The sequence below is a fragment of the Cavia porcellus genome, unplaced genomic scaffold (genome assembly GCF_034190915.1).
Source record: "Cavia porcellus strain 051 isolate PalLab524CR breed Dunkin Hartley unplaced genomic scaffold, mCavPor4.1 scaffold_1, whole genome shotgun sequence".
Lineage (NCBI taxonomy): Eukaryota > Metazoa > Chordata > Mammalia > Rodentia > Caviidae > Cavia > Cavia porcellus.
Genome location: NW_026947484.1, coordinates 161,477,598 through 161,501,363, shown reverse-complemented (window position 1 = coordinate 161,501,363; position 23,766 = coordinate 161,477,598). Strand labels below are relative to the sequence as shown.

Below are 23,766 nucleotides of genomic sequence, written 5' to 3'. Positions count from 1 at the left end.
GGACCTATTGTCCAGGCGACCCATCTTGATAACACCCCCAGTTCATCCTCAGAGGCACCCCCAATGTGATGTACATGGTAAGGTCACCCCTGCTTGTGCATGATCTCATCTGCTCCTCACCCGGTCCAAGGCGGGTGTTAGTATCCCATTTTGCAGGGTGGGCACCCAGCTCAGGCAGACTGTGTATGCACACAGGCAGGGTCATGGTGGGATAGGACCTTGTAGACTTTGGGCTTAGCTTCGGTGAGGACTTCAAGACCTCCCTGCCTCAATTTACCATTCTTCTGGGAAGGAAGGGTGGGGCTGGGGTGTAGGACTCAGAGGCTTCTGCCTGCCATTCTTCATCTTGCAGGGATCCCAGCCTTACGAGGACAGGCAAAAGCAAAGTGAGGAAAGGCCAGAGGCTGGGAGAGGAGGGCAACAGAGATCTCTACACGGTGGAGATCACCAAGCTGTCCAGGTCCCTCGGAGCTGCAGATCTGAGGACAGCCAGAGGACAGACATCATCGGGACAATGTGGCTGTTCTTGCACTGCACACCAAGAAACCAGGGTCCTTTCTGCAGCGGACAGAGGGACACCAGCAACCCTCTGGCTGGTGGCACCCGTGTAGAGCCCCTGGGAAATCGAGTAACAGAGCACAGAAGTCCTTGCTCTGTCTCACCCGCACAGAAGCTTTCAACAGGGAGAGGGTGGGCGGAGAGCGTGGAGGCCAGCGCTTTGCCTATGAAAAGCCCCACGCCATTCTGGTGTGCTCTGCCACAGAATCCCATCGTCCTTTGGGGTCATTGTGTTGATCCCTTAGGAGGAACGTCAGGATCCTGCACACAAGAAAATGCCTCCCTGCTTCTAAGAGCAGGACCATGACATTCTCCCAGCCAGCTGGACAAGCTCCCCCGAAGCACCAGCGAAAGGGGAATCCAAGTCTTGAGTGAAACCGGATTTCCTCTCTGGGTCCTCCTTGTCCGAAGTGACTTCTGGGATTGTGTGCTCACCCGTGACCAACCATGCAGCCCACAGCTGCCTAAGGCACCCAGCAGCAGGTGCAAGTACTGGCCGTGCACGGTGAACCTGAAATAACCTAGCAACCCCCTTCCAGCACTACAGCTGGCTACTAAGGAGCTGACAGTTGCTCTGTGGGATCATCTCAGAGGCATGACTGACACATCGGCAGATGCTCCTCCTCTCCTGCTGCTCTTCCCTCCTGGGAGGGACATGCAGTGTCTGTGCTGTCCTTCCCCAGAGAGACGAAGGATAACGATGAACCCTTGTCCTCAAGCCTGCTACGTGACAAGGGACCCGTGGGTGAAGTGTAAGCAGGTCTTCCCACACACCGGCCAACTATGAAAGGTTCTCAGCTGCGACATCCAGGCGTCCTACCTTGGGGGAGGGGAAGGTGCACTTGAGCTTCCTTGGCACTCTCTCGTGGGCCATTTCAGTCCATTCAGCAAGGGTGTCGTCACGGTAGGCCAGGGAGACATCCATGGACACTTCTGCATTTTCTCCTGCAAGGGAAAAGGCACACGGCTCAGAGAAGGGCTTTGGGAAGATTCTCTGGAAATGGCTCAGACATTCTCCAAGGCTGCGTGTGGGAATCAGCAAGACAAAGGTGGTGCACTGGTTCTTAAACTCCAAACCTGAGCCACATGGAAGTCACAGGATGGAAGTTTGTGATGGATACTGGATCCCTTCCCTTAGGCAATCTACCAGAGTAAAGTATTCCACATAAACTCCTCCAGAGACAAGGGCCTCACTGGCTCTGTGGCAGCTCAAAAGGCCAGGTCCTGCATCAGGTCGAGGACCAGCCCTCCTGGACTCACGCCTCTGGGCCTAGATCTGTGCACAGGAGCCACATGGAAGGTGAACGTGGAAACACTGGATGAATGTTGGTCTTGCTGAGTGGGTTGGGTCTCTCAGGAGGGAGTTAGTTCCCTCAAGAACAGGTCATTACAGGAAGAAAGCACAGCCTCTCCTCAGCCTCCCACTTCTTATCTCCCCATGGGATCCTCCATCCCTTTCCCACCACTCCCACCATGATGCCGTCCGCCATGTTGGGATGGAGCCGGAGGCCTGCACCAGAGGCTCTGCTGACGGGGCTGCCCGATCTTGCCCTGATAGCCTCCAATGCTGTGAACTGCTGAAACCTCTTTCTTGGTCACAGTGCTGTATGTACTGACATGCTGCTCAGATGTGAGGTGAGTCTCTCTGGGGCTGCACTCCTCTGGATAGATGCTGGCCTAACAGCTTCTTTCCTGAAACTCTACCCAAGAGACCCTCAAATAAAGAATATGCTCTGTAACTCAAAACCCCTTCTTCACGCTGTGGACAAAATTAATGCAAAGGCAAAGGGCTCTTCCAAAATTACAGACTTACACACAGATCGAAATAAAGAGCATAGAACAGCAAAAATAATATTCATACTTGCTTCCACATCAAATAAGGGCCATAAACTCATATCTCATTGAGGACATCAGATTAATAAAAAAATGTCACCTGATCTGTCAGTTTTATACTATATTAAGTTCAAGAAGAGAGAGGTCTTAAACAAACAAATAGCACAAGTCACATTTCCACAGCAGCCACCACCGGGGGACTCCTAAGTTTGGACTCCTCACTCTTCAGTAAGTGTACATACCCTACAAGGGGTCAGGTTTGTGGAGGCACCGTATGCTGCCCTGGACGCAGTGGGTGCTTTGTAAATGTTTACTGAACTCGAATACGCAAAAGGAAAACAGATAAGAGTGATTGCTATTGGGAAACTTAGGACTTTTCTATGCACTGGTCTAGTGTGGCCTGAAGCTGGTTCACTTCAACGATGTTTTAAAATTAAATGGAACAGTTTCCAGATAGCACATAATAAACTGCCACAGAGGGAATGTTCTGGAAAAACGAGCCTGGGGTTTCACTAGGAACAGCACTGTCTTGCGCTTCTTCAAAGCTCCTGCTCTCTCTGGCTGTCCTCATCTGCCCCTACTGTCCCCGATCAGGAGACCCCGCGGTGAGGGGGATGGGAACACATGGGGTCCCCAGTCCTCTGTGCAAACAGCTCTTGACCCTGCTTCCAAGGCCTGTGAGTCCTCTTCCCCAGATGTGGGAACTCAGAAACTCAGTACTACTTGGTTGGTCCACTGGGTGGTCAGGAGAGATCCAGAGGCTGCTGTCCACCAGAAGACATGACCAGACCTTGCCTGAGCTTGGAGGCAGGGTGTCCACACACAGGCAACCAGGTGCCAGCACTGGGGAGCAGAGAGGCCTGGAGGCTCATACTTCCTTGTTAGTCACGTTTTGACACAGAACCCCAAAGATGCCATGAATCCCTGCTTCAAACTTGGCCTTCCAGGCCATTATGAAGCTTATGCGTGATAAGTGGAGAAAGGAACAAACATGGCCTAACCGCTGGCGGCCTCCATTGGCACTTTTAAATATGCAGACACAGCACAGGTGTGCCCTCAGTGGTACTCCTGCCCTGGGCCCCACAAATCCTCGGGGTGAGCCTGGTTTAAGCAGGTGCCTCAGAGAGACAGAGACAGACTGCTTGGCTGCCTGGTCTGGGCCCAGCTTCCCTAGTAGTTCTAATGTGTTGAGGACCCAAAAGGGAAAATTGAACAAAAAGTATTAAACTCACCCATAACACATAACTGCTCCATATGAAGCCCCAGTGGCTTCTGGGATTTCATTTAACTTACCTGAGGTCATTTCCCAGCCACTCAAAGTCCTTTTGATTACCTCATCAAGTGAAGGTCTCACCTATTCAGCAGCCCACAGGCAGTGACCCTGAGGGCCGTTTTGAAACCACTGGTCACCTCAGGCACCTGTTTCTTTCAAATCTTTATGGTAAGATCAGTAATTTAATGATCCTTCACCGCTTTAGTACAGAACATCACGATGGATGCACTAAATACACACCATAAAATTAATTTTTAAGAAAGCATGATCATTTTTTTTTCATATCACTCAGAGAAAACTACCTTGTGCCAAATACAGCTCCTCAGATTGGTCCCAAAATACGAGTATTTTAAGTCTGTAAGGAGAGCTGCCACTGTCCCAAGGGAAATGGCCCGGAACCCGAGGCCAATCATGGTGGAAGTGGGCTCAGCCTCCACCTGGGCCACCCGGGCCTTCACTGCCCTCTACAACCATTGCCGGGAGAAACCAGACAGAAGCACCACAGCTGGGTGAAATGGCCTCTGTGGAGGCTGCTCAGTGCCTACCCTAGCCCCTTTCCTGAGCGTGGTCACTGGGAGATGCCAGCCCCAGAACCTGTGAGGAGCAGGCCATGCAGAGGAGACGGCCGCGCCCTCGGCCTCAGTCAGTGGCCGCCATGATGGCCCACAGCTCGGCCCTAACAAGACTTCTCGGTGTTCAGAAGAGAAGCAAGAAGTGATCATGAAACATCCTCCAGGTTTGAAATGTCAGTAACTGAGAGCCAAACTAAACCTTAGGGGCAGGCCTGCTGCAGCATCAGGAGACTTCTGAGTTACTCGGAGGAGGAGACACCAAACCATGATGGCCAGCACATCTCCATCTTTTTCTTATTTCCCTATCAGATCAAGTTCTGCTAATGCTGGCCGTGATTTTTCACTGAATTTATACACCTTTTGTCCCATCCTTACTCCCCACCTAGTTGGTCCCCGAGTAGCCTGGACAGAGGTCCTGCTATTTCTGAAGATGAAGTATAGAAGCCAGAACTCAAAGCCCGAACCTGGGATCACTCTGCATCCTGATGGTAGTCTCAGAAAAATGGGAAGACTGGTCTCCTCCAGGGACCCTCTTGTCCCCTGCTTATGTTGTATTACTCTCTGGACAACTGCCTGCCTTCCCTAACTGTTAGAACGAGAGTTATCTCGTAGGATTTTGTGATTAAATTAGTTGCTACATGAAAAATAGTGCAGAAAGCAACCCAGGTTAGCTAGTGTTTCTGTCACCAAATTAGGTGTGAAACTCTGATACTGACTGTTAAACAGTTCTTATCCAGGTGTCCTCAAGAGCCTCCTGTGCTCACATGAGGGACTCTGAGGGGCTGACAGGGTGATGGCGTCTCTTAGTGGACTGACAGGAAGTGGGCCCTGGTCAGAAGGGGTGGTCACTGGAGGTGTGGCTTGGAAGGGCTCCTCCTTTTCTATTTCCTGTCCACCATGCTGCAAGCAGCTTTCTTCCACCAGACCCCTGTGTCACGCTGTCCTGCCTTGGGGCCAGTCAGCTACGGACTGAAACTTCTACCTTTCAATCAAAATAACTGCCAGGAGTCAGCATCTTAGAGCCCAGAGCTGGAGCACAAAGCTCAGGGTCAGGAAGGTGCTGGGCAGAGAGATCCAGCAGAGCTGTTCAGTTGACCCCTAGGTTCTCCGGAAGTGAGGAAAGGAGACTCTTGGCTTGACTAACACTTGGTCTCTTCTCTCCATGAGACATGGTATTAGATCACCAGGATGGTATAAGAGCACAAATCTGGGGGCACACAGAGCTGGTCCTGAATTCTGTCTTTATCTTCCCAGCTGAGCAACCTTGAATTTGTCTCGATTTCCTTTTCTGCAAGACAGAAATAGTGGAACCCACATCTCACACTGGTCAGTCCCTCTGACACCTGGCCTCCCTGGGCAGTCAGATTATATTACTGACCAATTAGGTGGAGCCAAGGGGATGGGAATTACAGTAGACAGGGAATAAAGAGTTATTTCATGGCTGTCAAAAGCTTTTGGGTTCCTAGAGGAACTTGGATTTTCTTGGGTCTTTGTCCTGGAGAAAAAAAAAAAAAAAACTACAGAGGTTTCCAAATGCCTGAGTGCACTGCAGGGGGAGTCACTCTCCAGTCTGTTGATGTGACCTCAGTGGGGGCGAAATGTTATAGGACTTAACAGGCTGTTACCCATTCCAGGTTCATAACCCATGGACCTCCTGCATACCTGAAGTCTGCTAATTATAAATTGGGCTGTGGCTGGTTTCTTCAGGTGTGTGTGGGAGTGTTTACACACACACACACACACACACACACACACACGAACACAATTATTGTGCAAACCAGCCTCTCAGTTCAGCTCTTACTATTTCTCTGTTAGGCCAAGTGTTTGCATGGCTGAAATGTTTTCCATGGGCAAGAGAAATGGTCCCTTGCTGGACACTGATATCTGTGCTGTCTCTTAGTTGAAGTCAAACAGCTGTCAGCAAATCGTGACGAGGACCTGGGAAAACACTGTTGGTCTTGGGTCTTGTTTCGGGGTCATCTTCCCTGCTAGGAAACATTCTTCTTGCTTCTGTGGCCAAGGCTGCTTCTGCAGTGGCCGTGCAGCCGGAGAACAACAGGGGCAGCCCGTGTGTAATCCGAAATCGCATAAACTTTATCTGCATCCTGTGCTGGTTGAAAGGCAGCTCATTTGGCTTCCGACTCAACACTCACCCTGAGGGAGGCATCGCCACTGGGATTCTAGGGTCCCCGTCAGGTCCAGACTTCCCACCTGAGTTCTGTGTCCACGGGTTCTGCCCCTTATGTCTCCTCTCCCCTGCTTCACAGAGCCCCACTACCCACATGGGTCCCCTTTCTCTGACAAGAGCCCTGTCTGCTTGCTGACCTTCCCACTGGTGACTGAAATGCTCATCTGTTCCTAACTGTAACACTTCAACTGGACACCTGGAAAACTCTCTATACTGCACAGAGTCCTAGGTCTAAAGCGAAATGTTATAGGACTTAACAGGCTGTTACCCTTTCCGGGTTCATAACCCATGGAGCCTTCTAGAATCCTGCTGGCTTCCCTCCTGCCTTTTCTTGCCTGCAAAGCACAGCACAGCACCCCTCATCCTATTCCTGCGGGACCTGCTGGCCCAGCAGTGCACGCCTTATCCTCCTGCAGTGTCCTGCCCCTCTGGACCTGAGCCGGAAGGGCTCCCAGCTTTACCTCCATAGCTGTCCCCAAGACATACTCTGAAATATTGCCCAAATCAATGAATGCCGTCTTTCTTGTTCAGGTATTCTTACAACCCCAAATGTCCTGTCATTCTATCACCTCATCACCAATCAAGTGGTTTGCTGGAATCTGGTGACATCCACATTGTTATGGTTTATACCTAGATAAGCCTCCAAAGCCTGGTGCAGTCAAATGGGGAGCCTGGGTGGGATTTAAGGGACACAAGGTTTAGGAGGGCTTCTGCTGTCACTTGGTCTAAAAACAAAACCTTACAGGACATAACAGGCTGTTACCCATTCCTGGCTCATATCTCTTGCCTGCAAAGCACAGGATAGGTTTTTCTGTCTTCTCCCAGGCCACATTGCCTTGGAGCCAGCTGATTATGGACTGAACCTCTACAAACTGTGAGCCAAAATAAAGTTTTCCTCCTTGAACTTTGGGTATTAAAGGTCTCATTTGTCTCACAATGAGAAAACTACCTAAGATACACACTTTCTTCTTTCTTTCTCCATGGTCTGCTTTGCTATTCTCAACTTTATTTATACAAATGCAAGCGCACACACATACACACACACTCAGAAAGAGGACAGTCCTCTAACTGGTCCATGGGGTCCAATTGTCCTGCTAAGGAATGCTGTGCCTGAGAACTATCCTGCTAGCGCCAGAAAGGAAACCACAGAGCTCCAGAGCCTTGGCCCCCAGCACAGCCTCCCTGTGGAATTAGCATTCCTCCAAATCCTCTCACACTGCATAGAGAAAGCATCTCAACTCGCTCCTCCACCTAAGACTGTTTAGCATCTCCTGGTTTCCACGCACAACAGAGGCAATCGAAGGTCACGTAAGGCAGCCACTGCCCTCAGACTGTCCCCAGTGTGGTGGGAACGGCAGGCATCCCACAGGCAAGCCTGGTTCTGTGCAGTTCACACTGCACTGAAGAATTCAGAAGGCGTGTGGGACGGGGTGAGGACAAAGAACACAGATAGGTCACCCGTGCAGCAGAGGCGATGTCCACCTGTGATGCGATGAGCTCACCAGGCAGCAGGGTGGGCCTGGTGAGACAGAGGAAGGCGCCTATCTAAGAAGTCAGGTGAGCACCAAGTGACATGGTGTCATTGGGGGAAACCAATGTGATAGGGCAGGAAAAGAGGAGACTGGAGGGAATCGGAAGGCAACACAGGCAGGGAGAGGGGACGTGGGGACCAAGCGGCCGCTGACCGAGGCAGGCTCTGCTTAAAAGGATGAGCTGGGATTGAGGGGGCGTGGGGCTGGTGAGCGCCATGGAGAAAACAGGCCCAGAGCAATGCCCACTTCCTGTGTGCTCACAGGATTGCATGCCACAGAGGATGGCACCGCAAGGGTGCTGCTAAGGAATTCACTTCCCATGGAGCGAACTCCACGAGGAGCCCATCTTTTCCTGACAAAGCTGGAGAAACTGGATGTGTCAGAGGCTGGCAAGTCTTACGACTCCAAGAGGCAAAGGCGGCCACGGCGCTTTCCCATTTGACTATAATCAACACAGAGGCACAGAGAAAACAACCAGGGAGGAAAACCAGACGGGCGTCTTTGCTTCTTTGCTCTCGGCTTGGCAGAGCTGACTCGGTGGCTGTGAAATCTACCTGCCTCCCTCCCCCACCTCTTTCTCTCTGAATGCAATTAGAGAAAAGGGCTTCATTCACACTGCATCTAAAAATAGACCCTGGCAGTGTACTCGGTGTGACAGCCTCATTCTCTCCCTTCCAGTAAGTAGGGAGGGAAGGGGCTGATGTAACCCTGCAACTCCCAAAACAAATGCCAAGGAAGCCAGGAGCCAGCAGGAGGAGCCCACAGTGAGGTCCACTCTTCAAAGGCAGAGGAGGACTCTGGGTCACTGGGCAGTGGTTTATGAGTCCTCCCAAAGCCAGAGGAGACCACCTCGGTATTTTGCAGAGACCTTCCCAGAGGCCTGCAAGCCAGAGAGGCCACTGCTACGGGGCAGAAGGGACAGGGCAGTTCCTCCTAATGGGCTCATAGGCAATGTAATCAAAAACTACAGTGAGGAGTTGAATTAAAAATTTCTTACAGTAAAAGACGCAGTGGCCTAAAGCCCCCAACATCCTCCTCCTCACTTGGAGCGCACTCGTCCCACAGTCCCAGCCACGTCCTGCAGCCGCTCTTGGAAAGCTCTTTCCCCAGGGTCCTTGGCTGCACTGTCCTCGATGCCTTGGTGTCCTGAATCCATTCAGAATGTTTCCCTCTGGGGTCATTCTGACTTTGGGGAGGAGTTGGAAGTCGAGTGGGTCAGAGTCGGTGAATAATGAGGCTGAGGCCACAACGTAATGTTTTTATAAGCTCCTTTTCAGCTGGATGGCGCTCCTTAGTGGCATTCATTGTATCTTTGATCAATCACGTTTTGTAAAGACCCTCAGGAAAGAGGACTCTACAGCGGCTCAGAAAATGGCAGGAATGATGGAATGAGGGTGTTCAAAGCCAGGGGAGGATCTTGGGGTGATGCCCAGCAAGGTGCTTTTTACTGTAATCAATAGTTTTTAAATTTAAACATTTACCACATATTTTGGTCACCCCTCACTCATCACCTAGACACCCAAGGCCCGGAAGAGTCACCCTATTTTTCAAGGTAAGAGGACTCGAACTGCTCTCTTCCACTTTCACCTTATCCAAATTGCACACTGCCTGGCCTGGGGCATGAAGTCCTCAACCCAGGAAATCAGCACCGTGGTGATCAGACCAGTAAGATCTGCCTGCCCTCGGCAGGAAATGATTTCACTTCCTCTGCAGTGGGCTTTGCTCTGGGAAGGGATAAATTTGGGCTTCAAAAGAAACTGGGGAAAGGTGTGGGTGGGAGGCAGGGCCTGGCTCTCAGGGCCAGCTAAATAAATGTCCCCTCCTGCACCCTCATTCCAGGGCCACACCAGCTCCATCGCCCCGTGACTGAGCTGTTTTGGCAGCTATGTTGTTGCTGGAGCCGGGCCAGCCCAGGAGATCTGGGTTCCACTTGCAGATAAGGCCTGTGACCCTTCAGGCCCCGCATTCCATGCCATTCGGCTCTGGTGGCCCTGGCACAGTGTCCTGATGCCCAAGAGGTGGCCGGATTCACAAAGTCATCATCAGGGAGAAGAAGGGTCTACAGGTAGGGACTGAAACCAGGGCCTTGGCGCTGAGCTCTGTTCCCAGCTCTTTTTGTTTTTTATTTTGTTTCTAAATTGTCCAGGCTGGGCCCAAACTTGAGACTCTCCTGCCTTAGTTTAGCCAACTGTCTTCGTCTTTCCTTTGCAATCGTTTTATCTGCTGGTTCCATCGGCGGCTCTGGGTCTGATTCTCGGGGCTCTTGCCCTGCATGGCATCTGTCACCTTGTCCACCCAGGGGCTCGTCCTGCAGCCCCAAGCCAGGTCCCTCATGCTCCAGTCACTGCAGAAGCTGTGGGTCTGCTGTCCTCAAGCCCTCCGCCTCTCTCGGCCCCCAGCCTCTCACTGTGCTTATCCACACCAACTCACTCATGTTGAAGGAGGCAGGAGAGAGTTGGGACATTTCCTGTGGGTGGAACTAGCTTCATTCCTGGCCCAGCCCCACCAGCCAGGTCCCTTGTGCCCCTCAGCAAGGGCGGCGCCTCTCCTCCTGCTGCGTGGATCTCAGAAATGTGAGTGAAAGAATCTTACCCTAGGCCAGACACTGTAGCTGGGAAGAGGCTGAAAGGTGGAACCAAGGGCTCTATCTCCCCCACCCCTAGGAATTTACCTGTGGCGCGAAATGAATACCAATGGGCTACCTGTGCATCACTAATGCCTCTTAGGTACCACCCCAAACCTAAGCTACATGTATGCCCCCACTCCACAGTCCGATGGATAGAATGCCAGCCCCAAGATAATGCCAGACCCCAGAGGGTCAGGGGGTTTCTCTCCGAATTCTTAAAATAAAGGTCATTTATATTTCATACTTCTTATCTTTTCAGCCACTCCAGAATTCTATCATATGGTTCCCTGACCGGGAATCCAATTCTATCAGTGAGGGCTTTTTTTTTTTTTTAAATAAAGGTAACAGAACTTGTAAACAGTGGCTTCTAAGAGCACTCATCTCTGATGTCTGCAATGTGAGGATGTTTTCACCCAGTAACTGTCAGACAGATAACAATACCCATTGCCAGCTGAGAGAGAGGAAAGTGAGGCACAGATGGACCCAGGGCTGTGTGTGCCACAGGGCCAGCGCAATTTCTTTGGGTCACCAGGTCAGGAGTTTGGGGTCCTCACCCTCGGCCTGAAGAGGTAGCCTACGGATTTTGCACCTCTCACTTGAAGTAGAAGTTGGGTCACCTGGTTCCCAGGGATCCTCCACACCCCACAACTTCACAAATGTAGGGATCTAAACCACTCCCCAGTGCAAAAGACCACTATGCCTGCCCTTGGGCCACCTGTGAAGGCAAGCAAAATAAATAAATTAAAGAGCAAAATGCAAGATGGATCACAGGAAATAGGAGACAGCTCTTGCAAAGGGGCAGGGACCGCGAGGGGGAAGGAGGCCAGGGAGGAGAGGAATTCAGCCCCTTCTGCCCAAGGACCAGCTCCTCCCAGGAATGCGCTCATTATGCGCTGCGGACATGCGCCAGGAGGAATAAATTGCTTTTTAAAAACTTGAGTTTGACGAATGCAAGATTTTTAAGAGCTGGTGAATTCAAAAAGACCACAGGAGCAGACACAGGGAGGGCAAGGAGAGGTCTGGGGCTGGAGGAAAATAATAGGGCTGGTGACTCCTGACCCCCGGGCTGCCAGCCAACAGAGAGGCAGCATTTAATTGTGGAAAAACCAGCCTGGCGCTCCTCTTATCTATCTCCTCTGTGACTGCAACCCACAATTACCGGCAGCCCTGCATTCCGACAGCCACTCAGCTGGTGGTGGCGGCAGAGGCTGGCTGTCTGCTGCTGTAAAGTGAGAAAGCTTCAGGGCGGTGGTACCTGCCTCCCAGCTGGAGGAAGCCGGCTCTGTGCCTTCCCCACCACAAAGCTGTCACAAACCCTCTGTCCTCATCAGACCGACCACCACCAAGGGCGAGTGCAGGCAGGCAGAAGAAGAGAGCGATAATTTAAAGGACCTGCGTGATGAGGCTCGAATTCCCAATTCCACGTTCACTTCAGCCCCATGCATGTGACTTTTCAATTCCTCTTTGCAAGCATCAAACTCCCCATTTCTTAGCTGGGTTATCGGGGCCTGTTTGTGTCTGGGAATTTATCTTTTTCTCTCTAATCTGGACATTTTTCTGAAGCCTAATGCCTGGGCTCTCTGTCCTGTCACAGTTAATGTTTGATTTTTATGGAAAACATTTTTATGGAAAAAGATGAGTCTCAGATTTGACTTTTTAACCTGCAAATCAGAAGACTTCCATAATTTCAGTTTGCAGAGCTGTAAAACCTGTTCCCTGGAACAGGCTTCACCAAGCTCGGTAAAGAAAAAATGAGGCTTAGGGCTGGGGAGGCAGCTCAGAGCCTAGGAAGCTGGGGGAAGAGAGGGAGGGAGGAGGAAAAGAGAGAGGGAGGGAGGGAGGGAGGGAAGGAGGGAGGGAGGGGTTGCTTCCTCAGCCTCAATGGCTTTGCTTCCTTTTCATCTGGTCCTTCTGGTCCTGTTCCCCTCTGCCCCTCTAAGAGGGCGCCTCCCACACACTCCCCACTTACTCTGTTTCACCCATCTGAACTCACAGCTTCATCTGTTTGAAGTCACACATAACAAAATCAAGCCCCGAGGGCTTATTTCTTGGAGGATGGGGTATTTTTGGGGTATTCGCCAATTGCTTAATTGATGATCCACATGCACTTTGGAACCCTTGGCACCAACCCTTTGGGGGTTGCCACCTGGGATTTACCAATCTCTGAGTTCTGTGGCTGAGCTTCAGGGCTCTGGTGTAAGAACTGATACTAAGCGCAGAATGAGGCCAACTTTTCCTCCTAGGATTAAAGACCTGGCCCCGAAATGCAGAACCAGTGACCAAAGTGAGGCAGGCAGTGGCCTGCACCCACCCAGGCCTGGTTCTGCCCTCTTCCCGCCTGCTGTGTCTCTGGGCTCCCCTGCTGTGTCTCTGCATCTTCCTCCACCCCATCCAAGACCTGGCGCCCCAAAGCACCTCCCAGTCAAAGCTACCCAGGTCCTGCTCCACTGTAATTTTCACAGTGACCACAGAGAGGGAGCGGGCTGTTATCTCTGTATTATAGATGGGGAACAGGAAGCCCAGGAAAGCTTTATTGGCTCACTTGCCAAAGGTACCATTGTTTAAGCGTCAGCCCAAATGCTGTTCAAAGACCATCCTAAGTTACTCCACAAAAATAAGGCTGCCCGAGGCTGCTTCGTGCCTTCACACAGAATCGGGAATTCCGGCCGTTTCTGCTGTAACTCTATCTTTCCAAAGCTAACCTGAAAATTTCCTTTTCAAGGAGCCAACTGCTTCCCCTCCTGTATTTCTAGAGCACTATCGCCCTGAGTCATTGGTGTCATTTAAATGTTTTGTTGTTTTCACTGTGAACTAGGCTGTGGGCTCCTAACTGACTGTACCTTGAGTGACCCTGGGGTATTTACTGTGCGGAGGACAGGGTTAAGTGAAGGGCATAAATGCGGGACAATACCCAGTCCTGGCGCTCCAAGAATTTGGTCTGCAGGACAGATGAAACTAGAACAGAGGCCGTGGTAGAATGATATTCTCAGGGATAAGAATTTACGTTTCTTTCCCAATCCCTAGTGAAATGCTTCACTCAGAAGCCCAGTGAATACTACATGAGGAACAAAATCGGGTGGTGCCCTTCGGAGGTAAATTAAAGATCTACCAATCCATCATGGAAACTCCGGTTATTACACATGACTCACCTCAAACCTGCTTCCTGTGTTGGTGTCTATGACACATTTTTTAATGTCAGATTAAAAATATACTCCCAGGGCACCAACTCTGTCTGTCTACCCAAGGACTAGATATGAACACAAGGTAACATGGCACCAAAAAGTGTGCAAGGAAAGTCATGTCAACACCAAGCTCATGCAATAATGAAGGGTCTCTTCCTCGGGGCGTCATCTTCTATACTTCATAGATGAGGGTCTCTAAAGTCAGCTGTGTACAAAGCTGAAGGAAGAGATGCTCATGAGAGTTTTATAAATCAGAAGGGTATTAAGAAGTCCAGTCTGGGCATCGCAGAGGTACAGATGGGACCTCAGAGGTCACTGAGTGTCACTTTCCATTGAGAGCCGAAAGCTAGCAATAGATGAAGGGGGGGACCAAGGCTCTGGAGCTCTAAGGACACACACACACATAACCCGTCAATTCCCAGCTCGGAGGCACTGGATAAATCGTTTCCCTCTCACTTTCAGCTTCCTCTTTCTGCCAGAGAATTGTTAAGATGATCAGAAGAAATAAAAGCCAAGTCAAAATCAGAGATCAAGTCACAGGGTTCCGCCCACTCTAGCTTGAGCAGAAATGATCTGGAAGGTCTCAGGACACCTGGGGCAGGCAGGGCTGGGAAGCCTGGGGGAGCGGTAACCAGAAGGGAAGTCGCCTCTGCTGGCTTAGCACCGTCAGTCCCCTCGGTCCATCTTCTCTGTGCTCCCCTTTCATCCGCCTCCCTGCTCTGCTGGCCCATTGCGTGTGGGCAATGGTGGTGGCCTGCAGGACTGTCCAGTCTTAGTGCCAGTGCAGCTAGCACTAGGTTTACGGAACCTCAGTTGCTCACAGGCAAGGGTGCAGCTGATTCCTCTGGGTCCAGGGTCCAGGGTCCAGCCTGAGCAGCTCGGCCATGGCTACAGACATCGCTCAGGGGCGTGGTGGGCACCCCGAGAGGATACGAGGAAGGGACGTGAACGCCCTGCCAGTGAACAGCAACAGAGTCAATCCCCAGTGTCCTTGGTGCAAAAGGATTGGTAAAGAATGCACCATGCAATGCAAGCTACCACCGTGGTCAGCTCGGGCCACCATTTCTGACTGGTGCTTCCGCATTGCCAGACAACGTCAATGATGCAAACCTGTTTCATCGATGACATCTTTCGAAGCTCCTAAATTTGATGTTTTGCAAATAGGAAAGGGACCGGGAAATAAAGGGAGGTGGGAGCGAAGGCAGGGAAAAGGGACGTAAAAAGAATTAAATGTGTTGTGTGCGTGTACTAAGCTCCCCGCGATGAGGGTCAGCCGTAATATACTACAGACACGGTGCACTCATAAAACAGAAATTAAAGAAAAAATCGTGAGTCTGAATATCTACAGTCTTTTACCAAAGTGCAGGAGAAGCTGGAAGCAACTCCAGCACCCATGCTTGGACCCCAAGCCCGCATCACATAGGGAAAGGGTTTCTCCCCATGCTGAGGTCCGTCACTTCTGCAAGGTAAATTCTGCATCGCTCAACAACAGAGGGTTTCTGTAAGCTTCTTTTGCTTTGAAAACAGTAATCCAGAAAATAATCTTCCTTCTCTCTCTCCCCACCCATAGACTAGACAGAATAAAGGTGTGATTTTCTATCCCAGAAGCTCACATTGTCAACATGACCAGCTGCATTTAAATGCTGTCAGGAATACGTGGGAAGAGGAGGCGGAGAACCAAACACAGCTTGTAACCCTCTGCACCTGCAGCTGTTGGCTGCCCCTGGGTTCACGCTGCCCAAGGCTGGCACAGGGCTTCTGTTTCAGTAACCAGGACAGACTTGCTATGGATGCAGAGAGAATCTCCCCATTTATATTCTAAACCCTGCAGGAAAAGAGACAGCAGGATGACCTGCATCTGTGGTACTATAATCAGGACCCACCTCCGACCTCGTCTAGATTCTACCTCATCTAGATTCTAGATGGGGCCACGCTTCCTGAAGTAAGATCAAGAGAGTTTCCAACCTGGAAACACAGCTTTTTGTGTATGTATTTATTTTTATTAATTATTTTTGGGGGAGGTATTGGGAATTGAACTCAGGACCTCAGGCTTGCAAGGCAGATGCTGTATCACTGAGCCAAATCCCCAGCCCCAGTACTTTTTGTTCACTTGTTTTTTCCAGTACTGGGAATCAAACTCAGGACCTTGAGCTTGCCAGGCAGGCACTTAGGCCACTGAGCTCTAACCTTGGCCCCTGAAATGCAGGTTTTTTGAAAGACCAGTGAAGCTGCTGCCCACAAGTGTCACTGTGCATGGTCCCATGTGGGGACGTTCGTGTCCCTGGCTGCCAGTACCTCCCATGTACACCCAGGAGCTCAGCCATGGTGGGTCAGAGGCAGGCACAGCCGAGCTTAAGTTCTGTCCATCTGGTAAGTTAGATTATTCCTTTAACCGGTTGGAGGTTCACTTGCAAGCGTGACAAAAGCTACGAAACCTCTTACTCCAAAATGCAAGTGAAAAACATGATCATCACTTTATGTGGACTCGGGGCCCACCTAGTGCTTCCTTCCACAGGCTGCAGGCTGAAGGTATCACTCAGTGTTCCTGCTCCTGCTCAGGGGCTGCTGGGAGAAGCTGGGTGCTCAGCGATCATTTCTACTAATCACTCACCACCATAGACTGGTGTATCGTTGAGACTGGGGTCCACCTAATGCCATCTACTTCCCAGTGTAGAGTTGACCAGTACGCTAGTGGACAGCTACCGGACAGTGTAACAGCTACCGGACAGTGTAACCATGAGACAAAGCAGCTGTAAACCTTACAGGCTGCATACGCCTCGTCCAAATGCTTGGGGCCGGAGTGTGTGTCAAATTTCAGTTTCTTCTCAGACTCTGGCACACACGCAGCTGCACACTCGCAGCGAGCTTTCTTGGCAATGGGATCCATGTCTAACAGTTGAGATTGATCTGGATCTCACAGGCACCTTCTGCACGGTCTTGGGCTGATTTTATGCCCGAGCTCAGGGCCCCGTGTGTTGAAGGTGATCTGTAGATGTGGTCAGGAGTGTGTTTTTCTATGTGTAGCACTGTGCTGGCACTCAGAAAGCTTTGGATTTTGGAGTATTTTGGGGTTTCAAATTTTGAAAACATTCTCAATCTGTAATAAAACACCTTGGAATAGCTTTGGAAAAGGCTTGCTCTGAGTTGAATTTTTTTTTTTAATTCTTTTTGAGACAGACTCTCGATATGTAATTCAGGCTAAACTTAAACTGACTGTGTAGCCTGGGCTAGCCTTGAAAGTCATGGAAATCCTCCTGTTTCAGCCTTACAGTGCTGAGATTACAGGCATACACCAGCACGCCTCACTTCTGGGTTGAATTTTTTCATTTGTAAATGCACAATACAGTACCACAGAGCCACACAGAGCCTCAAAGTGATGCTAACACACAAGCTGGTAGCTTTACCACGATGCTCGCCAAGTACTATGCCTAGAAAACAATCACATTCACATGAAACAGAGCCGAAGGCTGTCGGCACCTGCCAACCTAAACATGTCCACGGCAGCGAATTCCAAAGCAGGAGCTGTACAAAGGCACCTGAAGGTAATCCGTGAAAGAGAGAGGATGGACACCATGTCCTAATCTTCGCTAGCCTTCGTGATGCAACAGCAGCTGCTCCTTTCTGTCCCCAATCAGGACAGGGAATTCCAGGTGCTCACCTGGCTGTGGGGGAGGTGCTCTGGTCTCTGGAGAGACGCAGCCTCCCTGCCTCCTGCCCGGCCCGGCAAACCCTGCTCCACTAAGTCTCTGAGATCTTTTGGTGTGTATTTGGAGCATTTTAAGCTAACCCTTTTTGGGGGACACGAGAAGTAGAGAGCAGAGGGGAACTGAGAAGTTTTTATTTTTTTCTTCCATTGATTCTAACTGTGGCAGAGGAAGAAATTTAAAGTGTAAGTTACAAACACCATAGCCAGGTCTGTATTTGGATAATCAAAGCTACTCAATCAGAAATGATGTGTATGAACAAAGACAGTGACAAGGTGTCCCTCATCTAGGGAAGCCTCCATAGGGGAAGGGAGGGGTAGGAGGATCTCCAGCAGCCGGGGAGCTTGGAAAGCCAGCTGCGAAAATCGGGCGGCAGAGGCCACCTCGGCCTTTGATGGGTTGGAATCCTCTGTCCCGAAGACGTCTTTATGGACCATCTCAAAGCCTTGGATCACAGAAGGAAGGACCACAGCGCTTGCTGATGGGCCAGAAGTCTGTTCACAGGATTTCCCAACTTTCTTCCTTCTGCAAATTCTCCTCTTGCTGTTTGGAATGTGAGTTTGCTTTACACAGTCAACAGATGATGTGTGTCTTCTCTCAGTGTCCACCCAACAATTTATCACAGACACGATCACAGGACGCTTGACTCTCGCTTGAGATCTGACTGAGTAATAGTTTTACTCTAAATTCTCTTGTCTCGAGAAATGCCTTCAGCTTGGGAGAAAAAAATCGCTCACTGCTTACAGACATTGAGTCATTAATAATAGTGAAATTAGCAAGAAAAAGTCACACTGGGTTGTATGTAGTACACAGCCCAGGGGGCTCAAGGCCAAACTTGCTGCCTTCTTTACCTAAGAGGAGGACACAGCTGGGCATGATGGTGCACGCCTGTAGTCCCAGGACTCTGGGAGGCTGAGGCAAGAGGGTCACAAGTTTGAGCCCAGGCTGGGTAACTTGGTGACTTACTGAGATGCTGTCTTTTTTCTTTTATATAGGTACCGGGGATTGAACTAACGACTGCCTGCTTGCAAGGCAGGTGCTTATGCCGCTGAGCTAAATCCGCAGCCCCTGAGATGCTGTCTTAAAACAGAAAGTAAAAGAAGACGTGGCATGCAGCTCAGTGGAAAGCTCTACCACAAAGGAAAAGTTTTTAAAGCACATGTACAACTTTCATCCACCCCATATTACTAGGTGGTCTGTGTTCAGCCTGGGAGACTCTCTGACTCCTAAAAATCCTTGCTTTGCTTCAAGTCAGGTCACCCCAGGTAATGCTGGGGAGCAGGGCTTGGTCTTACCCAGGGACAGCCATCCTGAGATGCCACTCCCCCTCTGCCAGCACTTGTGAGGATGGTGTCACCCAGGAGGCGCTAGGGCTTCAGAAGCCAAAGGTCACAATGTCATGCTTCAAGCTGCTGCTCAGTGTAAACACAGGACGACCAGCCAGGTGAGGGAGCGCGTGCCTGTGATCCCAGCTCTTTGGAGGCAGAGGCAGGAGGATGTGGTCTGGGCCAGCTCGGGCTGGATAGGGACCCTATCTCAAATACCAGCAGCGCTTTGTGCTTCCACAGTGAGAAGTAGGGGCTCTTTTAAAATGCATTTTAGGGGGCTGGGGATTTAGCTTAGTGGCATAAGTGCCTGCTTTGCAAGCAGGCAGTCCTGAGTTTGATCCCTGGTACCGATAAAAAAGAAAAAGACAAAAAAAAAAAAAAATTAAAAAAAAAAAAAAATGCATTTTTAAAAAATGTGAATTACTTTCCGTTGCATAATATGCATGGACACCTTCTTTCTCAATAATTAATATACTATGCACCCTCCCTAACCATTTTATTAGCATAAATTTCCTGTAATGGTACCATTTTCCTCCTACAGGCACTGACCTGATTACATTTTGGAAGTAATGAAACAATGACCAGCTCTAACAGCATGGTGAATGATATTCTAGCTTCCTAAGGGTTTGCTAAGGATCTCAAATCCTAGCCACCCAGCACACACAGGTCCAAACGCTGACAGTCTGTGTTAGCACTCCCAGCTTTAACTACAGAGCTGAATATGAATCTCCTTTGTTATTTCAAATCTGAAATGCATTTTATACACTGTCTGGACAAGGATTAGCTTTCATTTTGTTCCCTTTAGCTTTTGCTGTTGTTTTAAATTTTATTTTATCCTCACCTTTCTCTGCATTTCAAGTCACACGGTTACCACGGAATCTGGGAAGCAGGAAGCCCCTGCACATAATAAGGTTTGTTTATCATGCATCCAGCCACTTTTCTGAGCTCTCATTTATGTGCTTCAGGAAGGCATCCAGGATGGTGATAAAATGTAAAAGTGTTCTGCTGAAGGCAGAAGCAGGAAACTCTAGACTGGTCATGAGTGCTAAGTATCGTCATCAAGACGGCTGTGCGGTACCTGTGCACCTGTCCACAGGCACCGACTTCTGGTTACTCTTTCATTAAAGCCTCGCTCAGTGTTCGCAATCAAACACACAGAGGCTGAATCTGCGGGAAGGCAAGTAGCTCAAGTTCCTCCTGGTGGTTCAGGTGCCTTAGCCACAATTTCATAAATATAAGCCATTGGTGAACAGCTACGACCAGAACTGGGTGTCGGGGTTGTTCGTCATGGAAATGCTATTCAAAGGTGAAATCTTTGCTTCACAGCAGGAAGCAAGCACCTCAGTCCGTTCACTGCTTTAGGCTCTTTTTCTCTTTGGCAGAACAAGGCGGTCCAGAAATGTTTCCATCCACAGCTTCACAAACGTGATGCATAATCTGCCCACAGAGGTCACGAGCTGGAGGAGGACCCTAGGAAATAATCCACCGGGTGGAGCTGGGGCTTGGGCTCAGCGGTAGAGCGACCGGCCGGCTTGCAGTGGCCGAAGGGTTTTGCATGAAGAAACAGCAGATTCCAGCTCAGCTTCCTTTATGAAGACTTAACCCGATAACTGGATGTAGCAGTAAGAATGGGAAAAAGGACCCTGGTAAGACTGGAAGGATGATTATGTCAACTTCTCTATTTTTATTCTTTCATTTTAAAATACTACTTATGCCTTGAGAGGTTTCTCTAATTTACTCCTCGGAATGATTTTGCCAACTAGGAACTGTGATCTCTATTTGGCCCATGAGGAACCGCTGGCTAGAGGACAACACTTGCTCTGGACAGCAGGGTCATTAAGGCACAGTGCCAAGGTGTCAACCCCAGAACTTCTCCGGGCTCCCAGCCTGTTCTCCTAAGCGTTCTGCTCCCCGACCTCTGGATCTGGACAAAAATCAGGAAGACTCTGGCTCCTCTGAAGAGGACCCCACAGACCGGCAGCTTCTGACTGTGAGTGAGCCCTGGAACCCGGGCCCTAGAGTGGCACCTGTCAGAACACAGGCTGGCCACAGCCTTGCTACCAACCAAGGCAGTACAGTGGACCTGATGGCCTGGGGTTTCTGGCCAGCAGCTTCCCACAGGCTGCCCGCTGTGCTGTGAAATCCGCTCCCCCTGGGTCCTCCCCATGAGCTATGCACAGTCTCGTTTGTGGCCTGCAGTGTCCGTGTTCCAAGCGTCTCCCTCCCTACTCCTTGCAAAAACATATCTTGTGAAACCTTGTGCGTCGGTGCCACTTGCTTAAAGTATGCCTGGCGTTCAGTACAGTTTGAAGGAGTCAAAGGCTCAATGTGTTTTGTAATCAATAAACAAACTAGTATGTCCACAGGAGGGCGATGGGCGGGGGGGGGGGGGAGCATCACCTGACTGCGACAGGCTGCAGTGGGAATCTGGGCCTTCGAACCAGCCATTTCCTTCTAGAACTCTCCTCCTGATGACTTCTCAACTCTATCCCTGTCTGTCCTGTCACCACCATGATTTGTCAGGCTTTTCCTCTTTAACACTCACCTCAAGTGTCTCACTGTTTACTTCTCCCTACCCATCACGAGTGGGCTCCAAGGTGCCCCCAAAGGTCCTTCTCGTTACCGCGAGGCAATGCAGACTAGCTGAAGGCAGTGGGTCCCCGAAGCGTGACCCTGGGACTGTGCCCTGTCCTCATTCTCTCCCTTCTAGCTCTCTGCCCTCTCTCATGCTGTGCTTCCCAGCTGCCATGAGTTGATTGTTCCATACAGAGCACTCAGCCACGAGCTTTCACATCACCTCAGCCAACAGCAGTGGAAACCAAAGCCCTTGGCCTGAAAGCCTGGAAGCTGGGAGCCAAAACAAAACTTTCCTCCTTTGTGTAGGTGTCAGGCATTTTGTCACAGCAACAGAAAGCTGACTGATATGGCCCTCTCCTGTCAACATTCCTGTCAGTCCCAGCTTCCTGTCCCCTGCACTGAGGCCTCTCCTTACATGCCCTTCACCTCTTGGTGTTCCTTGGTCACAACATCCGCCATGCCACACTGCGTCGACTGGAAGCACTGAAGGTTGGCCTTGCCACCTGTGCCTATGGGGTCCAGTCATGGGGCACCCAAGCCATTTGACACGGTGGCTCAGATGGGGAAAAGGAAACCTCATATTCTGAAGATCATCTCTGCTCAGTCTGCTCATTCCGGACAAGAGGCCGAGCACCCAGCCAGACTGCTCCCAGTCCTGAGCGCAGTGGAAAGGACCCAGTCATGTACCGTCCACATGGGAAGTGGGAAGCGTGCAATGGTCTATGGACAGGGATGTTTAGGGCTGCCTTCCACGCTCTTGCCTCTGGCCTGCACATTCCCGATTCTGTTTTGACCTCAGATTCCCAGTGCTACGCCCTGGTGACCCCAGGCCTCTGCTGAGAAATCCGCCCCCTGGCTCCTCCCTATGAGTTATGCACAGTCCCGTGCCTTGAGGTTCTGCAGGGCTATCGAACAGGCTGGAAAAGTAACCTGGCCTGGTGGGGAAACAACTGCTGGCTGGCTTTCCTTTCCATGTAGATCTGCTTCCAAGGCCAGGACCTCCCACAAAGCCAGGTGAAAAAAGGCACTGAAGAACAGAAGAGCCTCCCGAAGCTCTCAATTATGCAGCAGAAGGAGCACCCTGGAACTGAGATCATCCTGACTTAGGGCCTGGGATCATCACTCTCTGATCTTCCGATCTTGGTGCCCTGTGATTTATCTGCACACTGAAGCAGTATTAAGCCTTACTTCCAGGGACTGCTGGGAAGACTGCAGGGTTTAAGACAGGTCAAGTCCTCAGAAAGGGCTCAGGAAACAGTGAAACAGTAAGCCATCAGGTAGACAGTAAGCCTCCTACTAGGGTCACTCCTGTCTTTCCTGCCATGAGGGGACCGTGAGGGGCTCGCACTTACGGATCTGGTTGTTGAGCTTGAAGGCGATGTCCAGCTGCAGGAGGAACAGCATGAACTGGAACCAGGGGCTCATCTCCATGTTGGGGAGCGGGATGTGCACGGAGAACACGATGTCATTGGCCTCGATTTCCCTGGGGATGGCTTCCTCAATGTGTCGGATCTTGTCACAGTGGTTGGGTCCCCATGGCATCAGCCACTTCGCCTTGTGGTGATTCTTGCGGACATCCACGCATTTCACAGACATGTAAGACACCGCGGTCGTGGGCCCTGGAGCTGAAAAGAAGAAAACCATTTTCTGTTTCAAAGTGTCTGTCTTGGGGTTGCTCCTGGTTAATTTCTTCCGCTGTGTGGCTCCTGCCTGGTTTGTGCACTGCCTTCTGCAGCTGGAAGCCACTTAGAACCAGTGAGCATCCTTCAGTGACTTCCAAAGGGTCCTTAAAGGCATCCCCGATCCCATACCCGGCTTCCAGCACACATCTGAAAACAGCCTGGTTCAGTCATCTCTCCACTCCCAACTGATGTCCCAGAGGTTCAGTGATCCATAGCCCCAGGTCCTACCTGCCTGGCAGCAGGGCACTGGGGCTTCCTGGAACAGGCATCTGAACCCCCAACTGGGTTAACTTGGTGCTAGCTTCAGCCTTCCTATCTGAGACACAAGATAACTCATTTCGAAGATGCCTCCTGGCTTTCAGATTCTCTAACACTGAGCTGGCTAACTTGACCTTAGGCCAGGAGACGGGAACTCCGACCTTGACTGATCCTCCCAAACTGTACTGAAATAGGATCCGTGCAGGTCAAGGAATCTGATTGGAAATATGTACTATTTAAACCTTTACTTAGGGACCATCGAATGGTCCCTGGCTGCATTATAATATAAAATTTGCAAAATGTAGATGTCTTAAGTTTCAAACAACATTTACCCCAAATCCTACTAGAGGAAAAATATCCAAACACTGTCTGTTCTGGTATACAATTATATATAATTTGACCCACAAATTAAGACACATGTACGAATATTAGCATGTTTTTACAAAATAGGAT

The 23,766-nt window shown here is 50.4% G+C and overlaps 1 protein-coding gene across 2 annotated transcripts in view; it reads right to left on the bottom strand.

Moving 5' to 3' along the window:
• Wls (Wnt ligand secretion mediator) overlaps window positions 1-23,766 on the bottom strand; it is an 85,340-nt gene that overhangs the window by 27,208 nt on the left and 34,366 nt on the right. For both annotated transcript variants that reach the window (XM_003478822.5, XM_063258585.1), the window contains exons 2-3: window positions 22,726-22,998; window positions 1,379-1,503 (exon numbers count right to left, since the gene is read on the bottom strand). In XM_003478822.5, coding sequence (XP_003478870.1) covers window positions 1,379-1,503; window positions 22,726-22,998 — 398 coding nt within the window. The remainder of the gene's footprint in view (window positions 1-1,378; window positions 1,504-22,725; window positions 22,999-23,766) is intronic.